The 21082-nt window shown below is 39.5% G+C and overlaps 2 protein-coding genes across 5 annotated transcripts in view; both read right to left on the reverse strand.

Moving 5' to 3' along the window:
* Window positions 1-4006, reverse strand: part of LOC124291398 (myopalladin-like) — a 97319-nt gene extending 93313 nt beyond the window's left edge. For both annotated transcript variants that reach the window (XM_046728384.1, XM_046728385.1), the window contains exon 1: window positions 3606-4006. In XM_046728384.1, the coding sequence (XP_046584340.1) occupies window positions 3606-3723 (118 nt within the window). In that variant the 5' untranslated portion in view covers window positions 3724-4006. The remainder of the gene's footprint in view (window positions 1-3605) is intronic.
* An 11719-nt stretch (window positions 4007-15725) lies between these two features.
* Window positions 15726-21082, reverse strand: part of LOC124291414 (G-protein coupled receptor 84-like) — a 39740-nt gene continuing 34383 nt past the window's right edge. For all 3 annotated transcript variants that reach the window (XM_046728401.1, XM_046728402.1, XM_046728403.1), the window contains exon 2: window positions 15726-17525. In XM_046728401.1, the coding sequence (XP_046584357.1) occupies window positions 16224-17483 (1260 nt within the window). In that variant the 5' untranslated portion in view covers window positions 17484-17525 and the 3' untranslated portion in view covers window positions 15726-16223. The remainder of the gene's footprint in view (window positions 17526-21082) is intronic.

The following is a 21082-nucleotide window of genomic DNA, read 5'->3' on the forward strand; positions in this document are numbered from 1 at the left end:
TTCAGGGCAACTTTGGCATTCGAACCCACACTTGTCTCCTGCATGAATGTGGTACTGATAAAACAAGGGTTAATATTTCAGGGCAACTTTGGCATTCGAACCCACACTTGTCTCCTGCATGAATATGGTACTGATAAAACAAGGGTTATATTTCAGGGCAACTTTGGGATTCAAACCCATACTTGCGCCCTGCATGAATGTGGTACTGCTAAAACAAGGATTATATTTCAGGGCAACTTTGGCATTCGAACCCACACTTGTCTCCTGCATGAATATGGTACTGATAAAACAAGGGTTATATTTCAGGGCAACTTTGGGATTCGAACCCACACTTGTCTCCTGCATGAATATGGTACTGATAAAACAAGGGTTAATATTTCAGGGCAACTTTGGCATTCGAACCCAGTCACTTGTCTCCTGCATGAATATGGTACTGATAAAACAAGGGTTATATTTCAGGGCAACTTTGGGGAACCCACACTTGTCTCCTGCATGAATATGGTACTGATAAAAACAAGGGATATTTCAGGGTAACTTTGGCATTCGAACCCACACTTGTCTCCTGCATGAATATGGTACTGATAAAACAAGGGTTATATTTCAGGGCAACTTTGGGATTCGAACCCATACTTGCGTCTCCCTGCATGAATATGGTACTGCTAAAACAAGGATTATATTTCAGGGCAACTTTGGGATTCGAACCCATACTTGCGCCCTGCATGAATGTGGTACTGCTAAAACAAGGATTATATTCAGGGCAACTTTGGGATTCGAACCCATACTTGCCCCCTGCATGAATGTGGTACTGCTAAAACAAGGATTATATTCGGGGGCAAATATTCGAATCAACTAATTATTTTCCCCCTTATTTCAGGAACAAATTAGTTCCCTAACGACACCCCACCCAAGTTATACCCTCGGGTCTGTGTGTACGCATGGACACTGCTAACCAACTGAAAATCCCAGCAGCAGTTTAATGTGAATAGCCCATTTAGACACAGTAAAGTCAGTGTGCCATCCAGTCCTTTTCGAATTTAATAATGACAAGCACCAGGCAGAGTAACAACAAGTGCCACTTTTTAACATGTTTTGATGTCATCGACATCGAACGACCCACTTTCGGCTGTCCGAGTAGGTCCTCTATCCGACAGAACACGGAGCCAGTCTCTAAAACAACTCCATCATGTACACACACCGCAACACTTTCACACCGGGATATACACAAATGTGAAGGGTTAACGTGCGACCACGCCTAGTTGGTACGTTCCAGTTATATATCCTATTTCAAAATCAAAACACGAGTGTCTCTGGAAACTGTTTCCTCGACGTAACTGGTTCTATTGTTGGTACGCGCAGTAAACTGAGCGCTTTTAGCTCTAACGATATCTGACAGACAATGGCCGCTCTATCCCCAGCACGGAGACGCGTAACGATCATGAATGTCTGGAAGCGAGATGCGGTAACGTCTACGTAATACATGTGAAATGTGCTTATTAATGACTTTACGATCTGTAACTTTCATCGTGCTTGGCATGTTTGTATTTAAAATTATGGATATGGAACACAGCAACAGTGAGTGAGCATGGTTTTACGCAGCTTTAAGCAATATTACAGCAAATCACGACGAGGACACCAGAAATTAGACTTGCACAAGTCTATAAGGTAATAATTAATAGTTTAAATGATAATTAATTTCTATAAATAACAGACTGGGGTCCTGTCCCCATATATAGACTTGACTCTTTCAAGGATAGAATTACTATACATGCATAGACCTAGCACTCAGTACAGCCTTGGAGCAAGGCTAGCCAGAAATGGGCTTCACACATTGTACCCATGTGGGGAATCGAACCGGGTCTTTGGCGTGACGAGCGTACGCTTTAACCACTAGGCTACCCACCGCCCGAACCTGATACGCATGTGTGTATGAGGAGAGGTAAGATAATATAATACATAAAATGAACAGATGGACTGACTGAGTTGAGTTTTACGCCGCTTTTAGCAATATTCCAGCAATATCACGGCGGGGGACACCAGAAATAGGCTTAACACATTGTGCCCATGTGGGGAATCGAACCGGGTCTTTGGCGTGACGAGCGTACGCTTTAACCACTAGGCTACCCACCGCCCGAACCTGATACGCATGTGTGTATGAGGAGAGGTAAGATAATATAATACATAAAATGAACAGATGGAACGACACAGGGTATTCAATCATATATCAACACAAAGCTGACACATACGTGTGTATGAGGAGGGGAAATAAACATTGTGGTATTGATACACAGTATTCGACCATACATAAACATCAACAATACAATTAATTAAAAACAGAAACGATATAAAGGGCACATTCCAACACAATGAAAAACAATCATCTATTGACGAATGAATACATGAAGTATGTGTAATATGCTCTAAACATGTACATGTAGATATATAGATATACAGAAGCGTATACAGAAGCGTAACCTAAATTCGTGGATAACCTTGATTCGTGGATCGCAAAAATTATCAATTTAGCTCGTCAATTAAGTCTCGACTGACGTTACAAAGCGTACTTTTGATGTACGTACAATGCCACGCCTCGCTGACAAAAAGTTCCCAATCTCTGCATTACACGCAAGTACACTTAATGTAATTGTCCAGCATTGATATAAATAGCCCCAAATCACAAATACCATCATTACCAAATTTTATTTTTACAAAATGTCAAGTAAAAAAGATACCGTTAGCTCCAACCTTCTCACATCTCGTTGTCTGCTTTCCTTGGTGTCAATATTTACAGCAGTGGGATGTCGTACATGCCGACTACGTAATCCACGAAACAAGGTGACGTCACATTTTGTGGGCACACGAATGGGTTGTAAATGGCTTCGTAAACAAACGTTTCATTCACAAGTGGAATAGTAGGCATTTTCAATAAACTGAATCAATGAATAAAATAATCAGTGCGTATACAAAATGAAACCATGCATTTAAAATATGAATTTCGCCGCATTTCCCTTATATCCACGAATCAAGGTTACGCGAGTGTACCGCATTATATATCCATTGTTCGTCCCATCAACACAAACTTTAAATAACAAATTAGGGCGCATGCCCATGTAACAACCTAACTATCTATAAAATATTTGCATTCATCAGTGTACGCATTTCTATCGAAGGTGTGGGGTTCGTGGGATGTAAAGGTTAACCATTTCATGTTAGCCGTACAGAACTAATTAGCTATAGGCCCACTCAACGCATTCCAGGTTACTGAAGCCGGCCATCTCATAGTTACATGTTTACACTCTCGTGAACGTCTATCATATATTGACACAGACCATGCACACCGCTGAGAGAAATCATCTGTCGTGATAATAGTCTAAGTGCTCTCAGATCCCTGTAGATACCAATAAAACAAACAGAGCTTGTAGTTTACATGATCAACAAAAATAGAAAAGTTATAAAAAGTTACGAGAAACTTTCTCTCGACTTAAAAGGCCATTAGCAAACTGCATGGGCAATCTGGCTTCCCCTGGGCTAAGTTTGACAGATGGGACATTGTAAACAAACGTGTGTGCATTTGCGATTTGACTAGGGGGAATGCTCGCTCAACTTACCTTTGTAAAGAGATCTGGTCTTGTCAAAAGTTAGAGGACGACGGCCAACACGGGACAGGATACTATCCACATCCACATTTGAAAACTTATCGTCTGCTTCACTTTCAACAGCCGCCATTTTGAAATAGCGAGCCCCCCTCACCCCTCCTCACTCGCTCCTCGCGGCACCGCGGTTCGGATGGAACTGCTCTCGTCTGCTGTGGTTGTGTTCCGATACTCCTATAAACAGCATGTGCAACAAACGTGCATCGAAAGGCTCCTCACATTGTCTCGAAATAACCTTGCATCCCTGGTAATACCAAAGGATTATACAAAAGAGCACGTATACACGTTCTGTATAGCAGACGACAAGTTCTGGGAGGGGTGGAGCAGACGACCCTCTGGAGCAGACTATCGGCAGAGGTAACTAAGAACGCCAAGATTGATGTGAGGGTCGGAGGGGGGATGCTGGACCTGATGAGCGGACAGAGGCGACTGGAACACGGCAGCGGGTCAAGCTGGGCGAAGATGAGATAACTTTCACCGGATTCGCTTTCTGCCGCTCTCTTCCTTCATGGCGGGGAGAGGCGGGATCAGACACAAGTGCATTATTTTGGGCGTGTGCCAGCAGGGAAAGGAAGGGGCTCACCAAACGTGCAGCCTGGGTGATTTCCTTCCAGTTAGTCGCGGCTTCATTTGCCGTGTTTACTGCCATGCATCTGCTGAAAGCATCACTCGTTCTCTGCCTGATGGAATGAGACAGACTTATGGCTATATGCCTCTTCTGCGTATTCTTTAAAGCAAAGGGCAACATGTATGTACATTTGTGTCAGAGTTGAATAAATGTCTTCATTTGTCTTTCTATTTCCTGGATGTCAGACTACTTTATGAGGGTAATAGATAGTGCATATCGCAGGGCATGCATGTTTAATGGAGAATGGAGGTGCAGTTTGACTATTGATTATTCAAGGAACTCTGGGTGGTTAACGGGAATAAAAGAAGAAATATTTTCTGAATGGATCAAGATGGATCAATAAGCATCCTCGCAGTTTTTCTTGCGGTTGGTACTCCGTTGCAGAATAGAACCGTTTATCTCAAGCCTATCGCACCATGGTAATTCCAGAACAGAACACGACCCCAGTATGTCATGTACATTATTACATATTGTCATATTGACTTTCGGGATTTTGTGTCACCGACCTCAATGGGTTGGGACGTTTGTGCTTTTAACCACTTGTTTGTCAGACCCAAATCAGATTTATATATAATTTATATATACAGACATGTTTCATAGTTCGATCATAGTTTGCTGATTGTCCTATTTATAAATATATACACCACCTTTGGAACATCCACGATTATCATATCATCATCATCTTGTATATACATGTAATAGACTGGATGAACGAGAGTGTCTTTGCAGGGGCAACATGACATTACCGGAGGAAAAAGGCCTAGTTCTGTACAGCCATGATCACCAACAGCTGATAGGTGACATGTAAAATGTCACCAGGCCTGGGTCAGACAATCCCGTTATTCGCTGTACAATCATCATCATCATCATCATCATCATCTTGTATATACATGTAATAGACTGGATGAACGAGAGTGTCTTTGCAGGGGCAACATGACATTACTGGAGGAAAAAGTCCTAGTTCTGTACAGCCATGATCACCAACAGCTGATAGGTGACATGTAAAATGTCACCCGGCCTGGGTCAGACAAACCCGTTATCTGCTGTACAATCACTGCCGGGATCGATCGACGCCTTAATAGTGAGGCATCTGTGGTGAGACGATGGTTACATTTCAAGCAAACGCGCTACATCAGTCATTTCGGCATTTCGTACCAGTCTTATATGGATTCCAGCAGACACCCAGCGGCAATTTTGTTGACTTAGAGTAACCTCCGCTGTTTGTAGCAGACAACCAATATCCCGATCAATGTGTAGCGTGGAAAACTTACAGTTTTTAAATATTTTTAAATCACATTCAGCATCAGATTAAAAGACCTGTTGCAGAAGATTTGAAGGTCTCCATCAACAGGAAATTTCAGAAACGAATGAGGATGAAGGCACGGAATCCAAGAAGGGACATCGTCGCATAGTTGCCCGTACAAAACAGGCATGACTTCGACGCGCACACACATTGTATGTTGTATGCTTGAATATGATATGTTTTAAACACGTTTATTTACTTTCTTTTGGAATTGCATTTTCGCATCTGTTGAGTTAACAACCTGAGGCCCACAATGTGTAATTGTGAGCAGCAAAAATCCATGCATGACAATAGCAAGACCAATTCTATTACTGGCCAGTCATAAGATTTTAGTTGGTTGGTTGGTTGTTTAACGCCGCACTCAGCAATATTCCAGCAATATGGCGGTGGTCTGAAAGTAATCGAGTCTGGACCAGAAAATCCAGTGATCAACAGCATGAACATCGATTTACGCAATTGGGATACGATGACATGTGTCAGCCATGACCATTCCTGGTTTGTTGATTTGTACAATCATCTGATGACTTCCAGACCTAATGACGGGCACCTGCTGACACGATGTCGAACTTAAACACAGCTGCCCGGCAGATATATGTATAACGTACAGCTTGTATTTATTAAAATGGTTGTAGACTCGTAACTGGGCCAGAAGATACGTCATTTAGTCATCGCTCTGCTGCATGGACACCAGACGCCACCTTGAGCATACTGAAATAAGACGCGCTTGCCATTCGTCACCACTTTCCCTTTAAACACGCAATTACGCAGCATTTAGAAACACTCGCCTTTCGATTATTTCTTTCGTCACCGCTTTCCCTTTCCCGTCACCGCTTTCTCTTTCACGCAGCATTCAGAAACACTTGCCTTTCTATTATTTCTTTCGTCACCGCTTTCCCTTTCCCGTCCCCACTTTCCCTTTCACGCAGCATTCAGAAACACTTGCCTTTCCATTATTTCTTTCGTCGCCGCTTTCCCTTTCCCGTCACCACTTTCCCTTTCACGAAGGACACTTGCCTTTCAGAAACTTTCGTCACCGCTTTCCTTTCCGTCACCACTTTCCCTTTCACGAAGGATTCAGAAACACTCGCCTTTCCATTCTTTCTTTCGTCACCGCTTTCTCCAATCACCGTCCCTTTCACTCATCTTTCAGAAACACTTGCCTTTCCATTCGTCACCGCTTCACTTTCACGCAGCATTCAGAAACACTCGCCTTTCTTCGTCACCACTTTCCCCTTTGCACAACCTGACAAGACTACTCACTACCTTGATCACTTTTCACCAATTTGCGCAACCTTCGCCCTCCGTCCGTCTCCATTCGCCCTTTACACTTGCAAGAAGACTAGAACGTATTCGGCCGTTTCGTCAGGCCAACGAGTACCCTGTTCTGTGTGAGTGGGTCTACTGTATTTCGGTTGTACCACTGCGTGTCAGCTTAATGTTTCTTGAAAGTCCAAAATGGGATGTAGATATTTCGATTCTACCTTAGATTATAACTTTCAGCAGTATTGGAGTAATATGACGGGTTGGTCTTTATACCTTGCACCAATGGTGAGAACCAAACTGGGTTGACGGAGCACCCGAGGAACCCTTAACATACACGCGGGACCATTTGCATGTTGCTTGAGTGAGAGGAGTGAGTGAGTGAGTGAGCGGCGTTTAGCAACATTCCAGCAATATCACGACAGGGGACACAAGAAATGGGCTTCACACATTGTACCCATGTGGGGCATCGAACCCAGGTCTTCGTCGTGACGAGCCAACGCTTTACTAATTAGGCTACCCCACCGACCCTGCTGATGTGAAACTACGGACACAGATACATGTAGAGAAGGTGCTCCTCTATTGATCCAAAGCCTCTCTATCGCCAGAGCATTCCTGGATGCTGTTGAATGCCTGTTATTGTGTTCATAAATGTCATAAGTAATGAAATTGTCTTATTAATATCAGTAGACGTCGTACATTTAATAGCATCTTCGGGGACATGTGACACACGTGTTTAGACTCGGTAGGAAACTGTCATATTTAACCTTGTGTGTAGACTGCCGTTTGCTGGCATCCATCTTGTAGTTTAATCCAGTGAACATCATGAACATCGATCACCTTTCTGTATGGGGTACTGGTGACCCCTTCAAATCAGGAACCATTGTAGTAACGTTATTCATTTGAACAATTCGTGGCACATGCTAGATTGCTTCCTTATATCTCTGTCTAAATGTAGATGGGACATATGTACATATACGCCAATGATTTGGGAGGACTTTTCGGAGCATGCAAACCAGTATGACATCGAACCCATACTTTGTATATCCTGGTCAATGCCACTTGAAGGCGACTTTATCCATATTATAGGGGTGGTGGTGTATGTGTGTATGGTGGTGGTGGTGTGTGTGTGTGTTTTGGTGGTGGTGGTGGTGGTGGTGGTGGTGGTGGTGTGTGTGTGTGTGTGTGTGTGTGTGTGTGTGTGTGTGTGTGTGTGTGTGTGTGTGTGTGTGTGTGTGTGTGTGTTAACCTAGTGGTTCGCTCGTCAGGCCGAAGACCCTGGTTCGATTTCCCATATTGGTACAACATGTGAAGCCCATTTCTGGTGTCATCCGCCGTGATATTGCTGCAATATTAGTAAAACTCACTCCATATTATACCTATGCCATATCGTTCAATCCTAGTCTGTCATACAGACCCTGAAGCAAATATATCCAAATATATCTAGAAAATGTGGCAAGTCTCGAGTTCCACAGCTTCTCTGAAAATGAAGAAAGTCTCAGGGCTCCTTTTTATATTATATATATTTTTTAATATGAGCCTTTTTTCTGTAAAATATGTTCATTTCAGAGACTAGTTGTTAGTTTAGTTCAATCCGAATTGATCTGTTTACAAGACTGCCGCATCACGCCTCGCGCCTAGTGAGTCCATGCTTCCCATTGCAGATATATTTTATGGCGCATCGTTCTATTCCCTTGACGCACGCCACGCCGAGGTTTTCGGGGGGTATATTCGCTGTACGGAGTTTCCTGTCCTAGGTGTGTCAGTCTCGAGCTCCCATTCTGTTTCTTCCGACTCCTGCCCTGCAGAAAAAGTCCATCACTTGCGTAATTGTAATCACCTCTCTAATTTAAGCTAACCCACCGTGATATACTGTAAATATTGTTACAGTTCAAATCAGAGTTTAACTCATCTCACTCACTTATAAAATAGACTTGTTTTAACTCTTCGATGCTCTGTCGGTTGTCAACACAACTTTAGGACTTGAGGACGATACATGTCCTGCATTAGGAATAAATAATGTTTAAAACTAATTTTGGCCTATATAACTGTATAATCATCTCAGCACGTATACAAGACACTGCTAGATGACCTTATCTTAGACTACTCCACTGATAATGACAACAGTCATCCCAGTACTTGGTCAGTGGTGACTCGATGGCCGAGAGACACAGACAGATAATGATAAAGTTCCTTGTGGTCAACCTGACAGCTTTACCCCAGGATAGCATGATGTGAAGATTTGTCACAAATTACATAGTCTATTAAAAAGAGAAAAATGCATGTTTATCGCCCATTGTAAGCGGTCCTCATTTTTCGATGCAACAAAAAAGTTGATTTTCACAAAATTTTAATAAACTTTACAAAAAGAGAAAAAGATTTTAAGCTGATGCATTTCAACTTGTGTGTTTATCCCTTGTTTATACTGGTTGTAGGGTTCCACACGTAGACACTCAGCCCTCTTGGATAGTTAGAAATACGTTCATCATGATATATTACATATATTGCCTACCCGTGAAAATCCGGGTTAGAATTGACCTTCAGTAACCATGCTTGTTGTAAGAGGCGACTAACGGGATGGTCAGGCTCGCTGACTTGGTTGACACATGTCATCGTATCCCAATTGCGTTGGTCGATGCTCATGCTGTTGATCACTTGATTGCCTGGCCCTGAGTCGATTATTTACAGACTGCCGCCATATAGCTGGAATATTGCTGAGTGCGGCGTAATATTAACTCACTCACTCACATATATTGCCGTACTCCTCACGGTCGCATGTCATCGAATCCCAGTTAAGTAGATCGATGCTCATACTGTTGATCACTGGATTGTCTGGTCCAGACCGCCGCCATGTAGCTGGAATATTGCTGAGTGCGGCGTTTTACAACAACTAAATTGCAGTAGGGTATCTTAATTCTTTTATTCCAAACTAGCAATCGCACTGTATTCTGATTTATGGTTTTGTGCATTTGTTTACAACAGAAGAGAAAAATCCAGCTACATCATATGCAGACCCGTGAAGATCCGGGGTAGAATAGGTCTTCAGCAACCCATGTGCTTGCCATAAAAAAGGCGACTATCTTGTCGTAAGAGGCGACTAACGGGATCGGGTGGTCAGTTTCGCTGACTTGGTTGACACATGTCATCGGTTCCCAATTGCGCAGATCGATGCTCATGCTGTTGATCACTGGATTGTCTGGTCCAGACTCGATTATTTACAGACCGCCGCCATATAGCTGGAATATTGCTGAGTGCGGCGTAAAACTAAACTCACTCACTCACTCACTCATATGCAAATATGCTTGTGGCAGGACGTAGTACTACCTGACCTTTCACATTTGCATATTTATCCGGAAGGATCCAAGCGAATACCGATTCTATCTTTGGCCTTTGTTCGAGAGGCCGATCCATTATATGACAACTGTATTATTCTGAAGACACGGTAATGCAAGAAAGCGAAACTGAGCTGGACGGGACTTACATTTACTTCCGGAATAAAAGTTATCATATTTACATACATGTATGAACAAAATAAAATGTATAATCCAAATGGATCCCCAAACAATTTTATATCATTGTCGTTTGGGGCTATTCAGAGTTGTAAATCATTTTACAAAAAACTTGAGTTGAATTATCTTTTATAAAAAAAAAAATCTAATGTCTAGTGTTGGAAGACAGACTTGGGGTAGTGGTCTATGGACAGATAGACAGACAGACAGAAGTTTATTCAGTATTTCAGGCCATATGACCTATAGTACAGTTGGGTTGTTGTTACATGTTTTACATTTCACAGACTCATGGAAATTTACATTCATATATTAACGTCTAATTTCAAAATCGTTTTAGGAATATTGAATAATATATCATTGATATTTCTTGAGTTTAACAGTTTTTTCATTAGTTCATCTTTGTACACAGATGAGATCATGGGGAGGTATCTGCTTCTAAGAAACTGGAAATGTTCACAAATGAAAAGTACATGAAACTCATCCTCGACATAGACTTCATTACAAAAATGTCATAAACTATTTTTTTTATCATGTACAGTTTTCTTTCTGAGGTTCTTAACATTAAAATTCTGTAGTGATATTCGTAATATATTATACAGAAAGCTCTTCTAAAAGTTCTATCCTGCAGTTCGGATACATATATTTCAGGAACAAGTAATTACATTTATTTGCATAATGACACAGAAATCTTGAGGAAGATATTTGACAGTGCCCGTTTTATGAAAATATGTCATTAAATCTTTGCTTAAGGATAAAGGTAAATAACGTAATAATTTCCAAAATCTTGAGATATCGAAGCAAGGGAAAAACCAGACATATCGATGTAGATGCATATTCCTCTTGATTGCGACACTCGATATATATATATATATATATATATATATATATATATTGCTTATTTTTTATTTGAAATAGGAGAAGCATTCATTGAGTATGGGAGTATTTTGCTGGAATATTGAAGCGTCGTAAAATCATACACTTTGTCTCCACTCTTGAGATCTCGGTCGACTCATATCAAAATCACTGGTAGTTTGCTGTTGTAAGTATAAAGCTATGCTCTGTGATGGGTGAGTATGGTTTTACGCCGCTTTTAGCAATATTCCAGCAATATCACGGCGGAGGACACAAGAAATGGGCTTCACACATTGTACCCATGAGGGGAATCGAACCCGTGTCTTCGGCGTGACGAGCCAACGTTTTTAACCATTAGGTTACCCAACCACCCCATTATGATGAGGCCCATATTACAGTATAGAACAACAGCGTGGGAACATACACGCTATCGACCATCAATGCTGTGTCGTGCTAATAGGAGCAATCATATAGTTTGTGCAACTACAGACATATGCGCCAACACTCTATGTTCTGTTATGGGGTCACCCGTGAAGGTCCGGGTTAGAATGAACATTCAACAACCCATGCTTGTCGTAAGAGGCGACTAACGGGATCGGGTGGTCAGGCTCGCTGGCTTGGTTGACACATGTCATCGGTTCCCAACTGCGCAGATCGATGTTTATGCTGTTGATCACTGGATTGTCTGGTCCAGACTCGATTATTTACAGACCGCCGCCATATGGCTGGAATATTGCTGAGTGCGGCGTAAAACTAAACTCACTCACTCACTGTTATGGGGTTGTTACCTACCCTCAGTTGTAAGTGCCGATGTGACGTTAGATATTAACTCACTCACTGTTATGGGGTGGTTACCTACCCTCAGTTGTAAGTTAAGGTGTTAGGAACGCCTTGAGTGTATTACTTTAACATTTGCGATTAACGTAGAAAGTACAGATGTAGCAAACAAACATGATTTTGTCAACAAAAGAAATTAGAATTCTTGCGTCAAAGCTACGTACATGTAGGGGGAGCATGGAGTAGAACATGTCTTTCCTGAAAATGTCCTCCATCCCATGTACATTAAATCTGAAGTTCGTCATCTCAATGTTGTTCAAGGAGCTGACAGATGGAAAACAGGTGTAATACATTTTGTGTTTGCAGTACTTTACAAAATGATGGTGGGGAGGTGTATCACCGAATCACCATGTCAAACGTTCAGGGTGATCCCACGCTTCTTTCACGTGTGGTGTCGCTTCTACACCGTTGGAAGGGCGGTCGGGTAGCCTAGTGAGTGAAGCGTTTGCTCGTCAGACCGAAGGCCCGGGTTTGATTCCCCATAATGGGTAAAATGTGTGAAGCCCATTTCTGGTGTCCCCCGGCGTGATATTGCTGGAATATTGCTAAAAGCGGCGTAAAATCAAACTCACTCACTCACTCTACACCGTTGGAACCCGGGGAATATTTAAATCTACCCATGAATGAAAGTGTGTAGGTGTACAGACCAATATTGAATGGCAAAACCACATTTTGCACTTTGCACTGATACTCTAATAGGACATGTTATTCCAACACTACAAGTTTTGGGTATTCCAGCGAGACATTGATCCCAAATCCTGATCAAGCTCTCTCTAGAAGGGTTTAAGGAGCACGATCCTGTAAATCCTACCGTCCGGACGTGAACACAGCTGAAGTTGTTTTGGAAATCAAGGAGGACCGTGACAATATCTTTGAGAATAAATAAAATTATATGACTGTGATAAGAACCAAGGCAGGTGAGATGTCAGGACGGTATGATGTCTTGTAGCCTCGGGTAAGCAGTGTTTTCCTCGGAAAGGGGAGTTGGCTGAGGTGGTTATATTTATATTTCTATGGCTTCTTTAAGGCCATACTCTGCACACACGAACATGTAATAGATGGTGATATCTTAGTTTATTTGAAAAAAATATATAACGTTACTATAGAAGTCAATGGGAAAATATTTGCAGGGGCGGATAAAGCTTTTTGAGAAAGGGGAAGGGGTGGGGTGCACACTATTGAGAAAAGGAGGGGTGCACCCTTCTATGAATCCGCTTTTTTTTGTGTAACTTCTATCTCGCTGAAAGGGCGATAACTCATGAAAGAATAGTCAGCAAAACACAGGCACAAATATTCCTTCTGTCACCCAAGTTCGTCCTGGACAACATACTGCTGCTGCTGCTGCTACTACTACTGCTCCTGCAGCTACTTCTACTACCACTGCTCCTGCAGCCACCTCCACTACTACTACTACATTCACTACTACTACGACGACGATACCGTGAGTCCGTGGCACAAACAACTATAAATAATGACAATTCTATGATGACCAACAGAGCTGACTGGCCCAGCTGTGAGAGACAGGGCTGACATAACCCATTATGCCCCATCCCACTGATGAGGCCCGAGGGAGATTCAGTTAAGTGAACAATATTTAATTGTATCCTGTTCCTGTCTTGATGTGAATTGATCTTAATTAATGGATCTGACAGATCGATTAAAAGGTGTTCCTGGGTATAGGTGTGGCTCGGGGTGACACGTCAAGCACCTGTTCAAATCAACCATATGACCCTTGAGTGATATATTATATATAACTGTTCGCATTGTTTGTTTCTGTGGAAAGTATTTTCTTTACACTTAAAAGGTTGTATTATAATGGGGTCTTAACATCTTTGCAAATAGAAGTAAAGGCTTGGTCGATAGTAGGGTATTATTCATAAACAATGTGTTTTGAAGAGGTTATAACATAAATGTTAAGTTGCCATTAGCGAAGTAAACAACCTTTCCTGATGATTGCGTGCTGCACGTGAAGCATGCAAAACACGTGACAATTACAATTCGTGACTTTGTGACAAACAAGGCCAGGGCTTGACACGTACACATGAGAATGGCGTGTCACTTGAGGAAACAACAAACCACTTTTGGAGCGGTGCAAAAAATCATTAATTTGGTTGATGAACCCGGAGTTGAAATTAATGGATGTGTATTTTTAAGATGTACGGAAAGCCTAAAGTGCCGAGAAACAAATAGGAGAGAGCACTGTAAACTATCCAATTATCTTTGCATTTTGGGAACACGGGTGCATGGGTACATTTATTTCGAAATTACTGACATCTTCAATTGTTTTAAGATATCTTCAAAGTGGTTTAGTTTCTACGCCGTGGTATGACTGGAAGACTGTTCAAAACGACATTAAACCTAACTCACTCACTCACTATAGTCCGTTTGGCTCAAAATCGGACCGATGAATTGCAATTTAACTCGAAAATTACTAAACATATAGTACTCAATGAAACACTGATCATAATCAAAACATCAGACCAACTCTGTGATTTGTTTTTCAGAATTTATGTCCTAAAAATAAAAAAAATTGTTTAACAAACTATCATTACAATCTTGACACAGTTCACTATTTGTTACGAGGGAGGGGTGCAAAGAGAGGAACAGCCAGGTGTGCAAAAAAAAAGGATGGGAACGGCACAGCACAGGTTAATGAATCAATGTCTTTGTTGTGCACGTGCTTCACGTTCCTCCCTGTCCCTCGTAACAAATAGTAAACTGTGTCAACATTTTAAGGATAGTTTGTTAAACAACTTTTTTATTTTTAGGTAATAAATTCTGAAAAAAATCACAGGGTTGGTCTGAAGATTATTATGATTAGTGTTTCGTTGAGTATTCTATGTTTAGTTGTTTTCGAGTTAGATTGCAATTCATCGGTCCGATTTTGAGCCAAAAGGGCTGTGCGGACTGGTTCAGGAGGTTGCAACGTGTAATTATGTGACCTTGCTGATGGATGGCATCGGATTATCGTTCACTAATGTGTCTGGTTATATAGGTATCCCTTCATACAGCTGAAATAGTGTACACTATGACGCAAAATAACAAAACAAAATCATCCATTCGTGCTGTGTAAACTAGTTACCTCTCAGTCCACTACAGTGAGAGGACAGAACAATGCGATTGCAGAGAGATGTCTTTATTCACATATATATTTATATACATCGTTCTGTCTGTTCAACTTCAGCCAACAGATTGAAACACTTGTGTCGTGCAGAAAAAACCTTGAGAGTCCGGAAAACCCATTTGTCGGGCAGTTACTACTAAGATATGGTACATGGGGAGTTACTCAACATGGCTGGTCAATCCGGACGGTTTCACTGATATTGTCCAGATTAACAGGGTTTCACTGATGTTGTCCGGATTAACAGGGTTTCTTTAATACTGTCCGGATTAACAGGGTTTCACTGATATTGTCCGAATTAACGGGGTTTCATTAATACTGTCCGGATTAACGGGGTTTCGTTAATACTGTCCGGATTAACAGGGTTTCACTGATATTGTCCGAATTAACGGGGATTCATTAATACTGTCCGGATTAACGGGACTTCACTGATACTGTCCGGATTATCGGGGCTTTATTGATACTGTCCGGATTAATGGGGCTTCACTGAACGTGAATGGGGCTTTTTTCAGAACGTACATATTATGGTATGTGCACAAAATAAACATAAAGATTAAGATCTTCGCGTACTCGCGATCACTAAAACACTTTCGATCGTTTTTATACCAAGAAAGCCAAAAAGAATACTAAACATCTATGGTGTTAGAAATCGACAGTTTTAACCTGGTGTCGAGTCTTTGTATTCTCCGTGAAACAAAATACGGACAAGATTTAGACTTTGTGTCTCTGGAGGCTGGTGTCACTATCCCTGGTTGCAGCACTGGCTGGTGAATGAGGAAAGATTGAAGCCGCAGTCAGCTCCGAAGAAGTCAAAATAAAGGGAGGTAATCCTGTTGATTTCTGTGACACCAGAGATTCATATCGCTGAAATAACAATTCACACCGTATACTGCCAGGCAATGGCGACTATATAAACGATCCATTCACAGCCTACTATCAACTCTTGCTTCTTGGCATTGTTTGACTTATATGTTGTGACACGAATTGACCTTGCTGTTAATGACGTGGAGATTCACTACTGTGGGTTAATTCAGTGGAAAAAATACCCTCACTCTATTTCCCATTATAACCCGGAACTTTGTTTTTTACACCGGAATCTGAATAAGTCACAAAACTCTTTTCTAAACTGAGAGTTGCAGAGTCCATATACGACAGGATTGGCGCAGTTGTTCACCAAATAGGATCTCAGAAATATGTTCACAGCCACTTCTTCTGGTCCGCTTAAGTTCGGATAAAACCTGGCCCCGATCCGTAATCGAATTATCCCTATGATGAGAAAGGGGAGAAAACTCAAGATGTAGACCATAGTTATGGCGAATAACATGACAGTTGTCTTTCCTGGCCGTAATTTGCCTTTACTGAGTTTGAATGTCGACAGCACCGGTAGTCTGCCCTTGAGCAACGTGGCGGCGCTGTTGGTGCTGTCATTGCTCGGAATGCTGGTAGGTGGCGTTGTCGGCGAAGTGGGAAAGGTACACTGGGGCGATGTTGTTAGTGGTGACGTTGGTGTGGAGTCGTTATTGGTGGTGCTTGCGCTCTCGTTACGTAATTTCTTAAGATGCGATGACGTAGTAACCCCGCGCTGCTTCTTCATCCTTTTCCTCTTGATTATCTCCCTTCCTATCATAATATATATGGCCGCCATGACGACTGCGATCAAGCAGAACGCCACCCACAGGTAGATCATGAACGCGAGGGGATAAGGCGTTGTGGAATATTTATGTTCTACCTGACACATGACGGCTGTTATTACAGGGCCACCGGGAATAGGAATATCCACGTTTTTCCGTCCGTAAATCACGAGGGCAGGCCATGACACACCCACTCCCACAATCACAGAAACGCCACATGCAATCTTTGATCCTCTAATGCTGATTGGCTGATCATGAGGCAAACATATCCTTATAAACCGGTCGATGGCAACAACAAGGAGCACGAAAACCGAGGCATTGTTCATCGTGTAAGTGGTGAAACGGGATATTTTACAAATAACGCTGTTATTGAAGTAATAAAAGTTCACCATTAGGGCTATCTCTGTTGGCATGGTGATGAGACAGTTGCATAAATCCAGTACAGCCAGGCAGAGCAAAAAGCACTTGGTGGTCGTTCGCGGCCAGCGAAAGGCGTAGATAAAAATGGCAATTGGGTTTCCAATAATCCCGATAGTCATCAACACAACAGTGTACGCTATCGCAGGTGCCAACAGAATGGATTTCTTGTGGTTGAGCGATTGTAAAATTATCATCGGATCCAGTGCCTGAGTAAGAGTGGAGTTATCTCCCTTGACGGTGTCATTAAAATACGTCAATTCATAAGCGGCCATCTTGAAACGGATTCGTTGTGGTAACGGCCGTTAGACTACAACCTGAAACAGAGAATGTAAATGTCACTATAATGAAATATTGTGTGTCCTGTCAACTGATAAGTTATAATAACCACGGATTATTAGTTACTGTGACAGTAATGACTGCCAGATGTTCGCAAGACGTACATAACAGGCCCCTACGTTAATATGATTTACTGAGCTCCTGTCTGATTAAACGAGTTGACTGCCGGCGGCCGCGTCATCGTGGGCTGGGACTGGATGTCACTATTGCACTCATTAGTCTCATTATAAAGCACAGAGGACAACGTAAAGTTTGTTTATGACGTGATAGTGTTCTCACCAATTAACCTTAGCAGCGTTCCTTGCTCTGTTTTCGCAACAGACTGGGTGTTGATGTGTACATTTGGTTATCTACAATTGTGATTATAACGATGCCACGCATGCGCACCTATAACCATATACATATTTGCGCCGCATGTTTTGGTCGCATTATTATCTATTTCACAGATTAAAGATGCAAAATGCAGCAGAGAGGGTTTGGGTGATCCTGGCACAGTCAGGCTGGTAAGGCTCATCATCAGCCCCTCTACACGCAGCCCAGACTGCGTATGGGACTTCTCCCAGGAAGCGATGCCTTGTCGAACCCACCAAGAACTTTTCCGGAGACAGTGAAGCCTTCTGCATTACCCAGAGTGTCAGAAGGGCTGTGTTCCCGGTGGAGAACCCGGTCACTCTCCTGGGATCTGCTCCAAGAGATCAGGAGGTACCAAACCAAGGGCACCGAGAACAATGGGGAGCCTGGCGACAGTGTACTTGGGATGCAAGCGAGACATTTCAAAGGCGAGGTCCGCATATTTAGCATGCTTTTCCTGAATCTTGCCAATCACGCTGCTGTCAATAGGGACAGAAAATTCAATGATATATATTCATTGGCTTTATCAAAAAGGATTAGATAAGGAATTCTTTCTGAGGCTATGTATGGGCCTATTCCAAAGAAGTTTAAAAACTATATTTACCATGACGCCCTGGACATGTTCAGGGTGTACTACTACTACTACTACAACAACTACTACTAACTACTACTACTACTACTACTACTTACTACTACTTCTCTACTACTTACTACAACTACTACTTTCTACTTACCACTACTTACTTCATACTACTACTCAAGCTACTACTACTACTTCCACTACTCTTACTTACTACTTTACTACTTCCATTACTACTACTTACTACTTACTTTCACTACTACTCACCACTACTACTTACCACCACTTCATTTACTACTGCTACTTTACATACTACTACTACTACTACTACTACTTACTTTTCTACTTTACTTTTACTACTTACTAGCATTACTTACTTACCATTACTTACTACTTTTACTACCACTCACTCACTTCACATTTACTACTACTACTACTTACTTACTTACATTACTACTACTACACTACTTACTACTTTACTTAATTACTTCACCACTTACTACTTTGCAATCTTACACTACTATTAACTCACTTACTTTACTACTACTTCACTAAGCTACATTTACTTTACTTCATTTACTTACCACTTCTACTATTTCACTTTAATTTACTAATTACATTTACTACTAATTAATTTACTTCTACTTCATTTTACTTACTACTTACTTACTTTAACTACTTCACTTATTTATTTACTTTTTCACTCTACTACTATACTTACATTCACTTTTTTACTTTACTTACTTACTTTCATTAGGACTACTTACTTTTTTTACTTATTTTCACTTATTTTTTTTATTTTTTACATTTACTTACTTTACTATTTCATTTACTTCTTACTATTTTTTTTCCACTATTTACTTTACTACTTACTTACTACTTTACATTTTAATTTACTATTTTACTTACTTACTATTTTCTCATTTTACTTACTATTTTAATTTTTACTTCTTTTAATTTAATTTACTTTACTTACTTTACATTATTTACTATTTACATTTACTTACTAATTATTTACTTATTATTTACTACTTTAATTCATTTTACTTAATTTAATTTTACTCACCATTCTACTACAACACTTCATTTTATTAACTTTACTACTTACTTTTCATTTACTATTGTTAATTTACTTTACTTACTTTTTACTACTACTTTTTACTTACTTTTTACTTATTTCCACTATTTTAATTTAATTCATATTTACTTTACTTTAACTACTTACTACTATTACTACATTATACTTTACTGACTTACTACTTATTTTCTATTTACTTATTACATTTACTTACTACTTTTATTTACTTTTACTTTACATAACTACTTCTTACATTTACTATATTTACTTACTTTACATTTATTATTTACTTAATACTACTATTTACATTTTTCATTTATTTACTTTACTACTTTAATTACTTTATTTACTTTACATTTACATTACTTCTATTTACTTTACTTTTTATTTACTATTTTTCATTTACTATTTTACTACTTTACTATTTATTTACTTTACTTACTATTTTTACTTCCATTTACTTTACTTAGCAGCATTTACTTTTATTTACTACTTATTTACTTATTTATTTATTTACTTATTACTACTTACTTTTATTTACTTTACTTTATTTACTTACTTTTACTTTTTTTACTTACTTCATTTACTTATTTTACTTTACTCTATTTTACATTTACTATAATCTATTTTTACCATTAATAATAATGCATTTACTTTAACTACATTATTTACTATTTTCTTTTACTTATTTCATTTACTTTACTTTAGGTTTTACTTATTTAATATTACTTTTTACTTTATTTCATTACATTTTTACTTTAATCCATTACTTTCATTTACTTTTACTACTTCATTTTACTATTTATTTTATTAACTTTTATTTTACTTTTTTACTTTCATTTTAATTTTACTTTACTTAATTTAATTCTATTTTACTTACTTTACTTTATATTTACTCTATTAATTATTAATTCTATTTACTTTACTTACTTACTTACTTACATTACTTACTTTTTATTTTAATTCATTTACTTAATTTTACATTAATTATCAGCATTTACTATTAATTCTATTTCTATAATTTTCTTTTTACTATTTTTACTTTTCACTTACTATTTACTCTATTTTTCATTTTTCATTTCATTATATTTTTACTTTCTACTAACTATTTTATTACTTATTTACTTACATATCCATTTAATTACTTACTTTATTATTTTATATTTACTTTTTTTTCATATTTACTTTATTTTTCATATTTTATTTATTTATTTTACTTATTTTACATTTACTTTACTTTCTTTACTATTTTAACTACTTTTATTTACTATTTTACTTACTTCTTACTTTTATTCATTTACCATTTACTTTTATTTTAATTTACTTTACTCTTATAATTCATTTATTTTACTATATTTTCATTTTATTTATTTATTTATAGAGACATTTTATATTTACTATTTTTACATTTTACTTTTATATTTCTTTACTTCCATTTTTACTTACTTTTTACTATTTACTTACTTTTATTTACTACTAATTTCATTATTTTTTACATATTTGCTAATTTTATTTGACTACTACCA

The sequence above is a fragment of the Haliotis rubra genome, unplaced genomic scaffold (assembly GCF_003918875.1).
Source record: "Haliotis rubra isolate DU_JTF1 unplaced genomic scaffold, ASM391887v1 Scf490, whole genome shotgun sequence".
NCBI lineage: Eukaryota > Metazoa > Mollusca > Gastropoda > Lepetellida > Haliotidae > Haliotis > Haliotis rubra.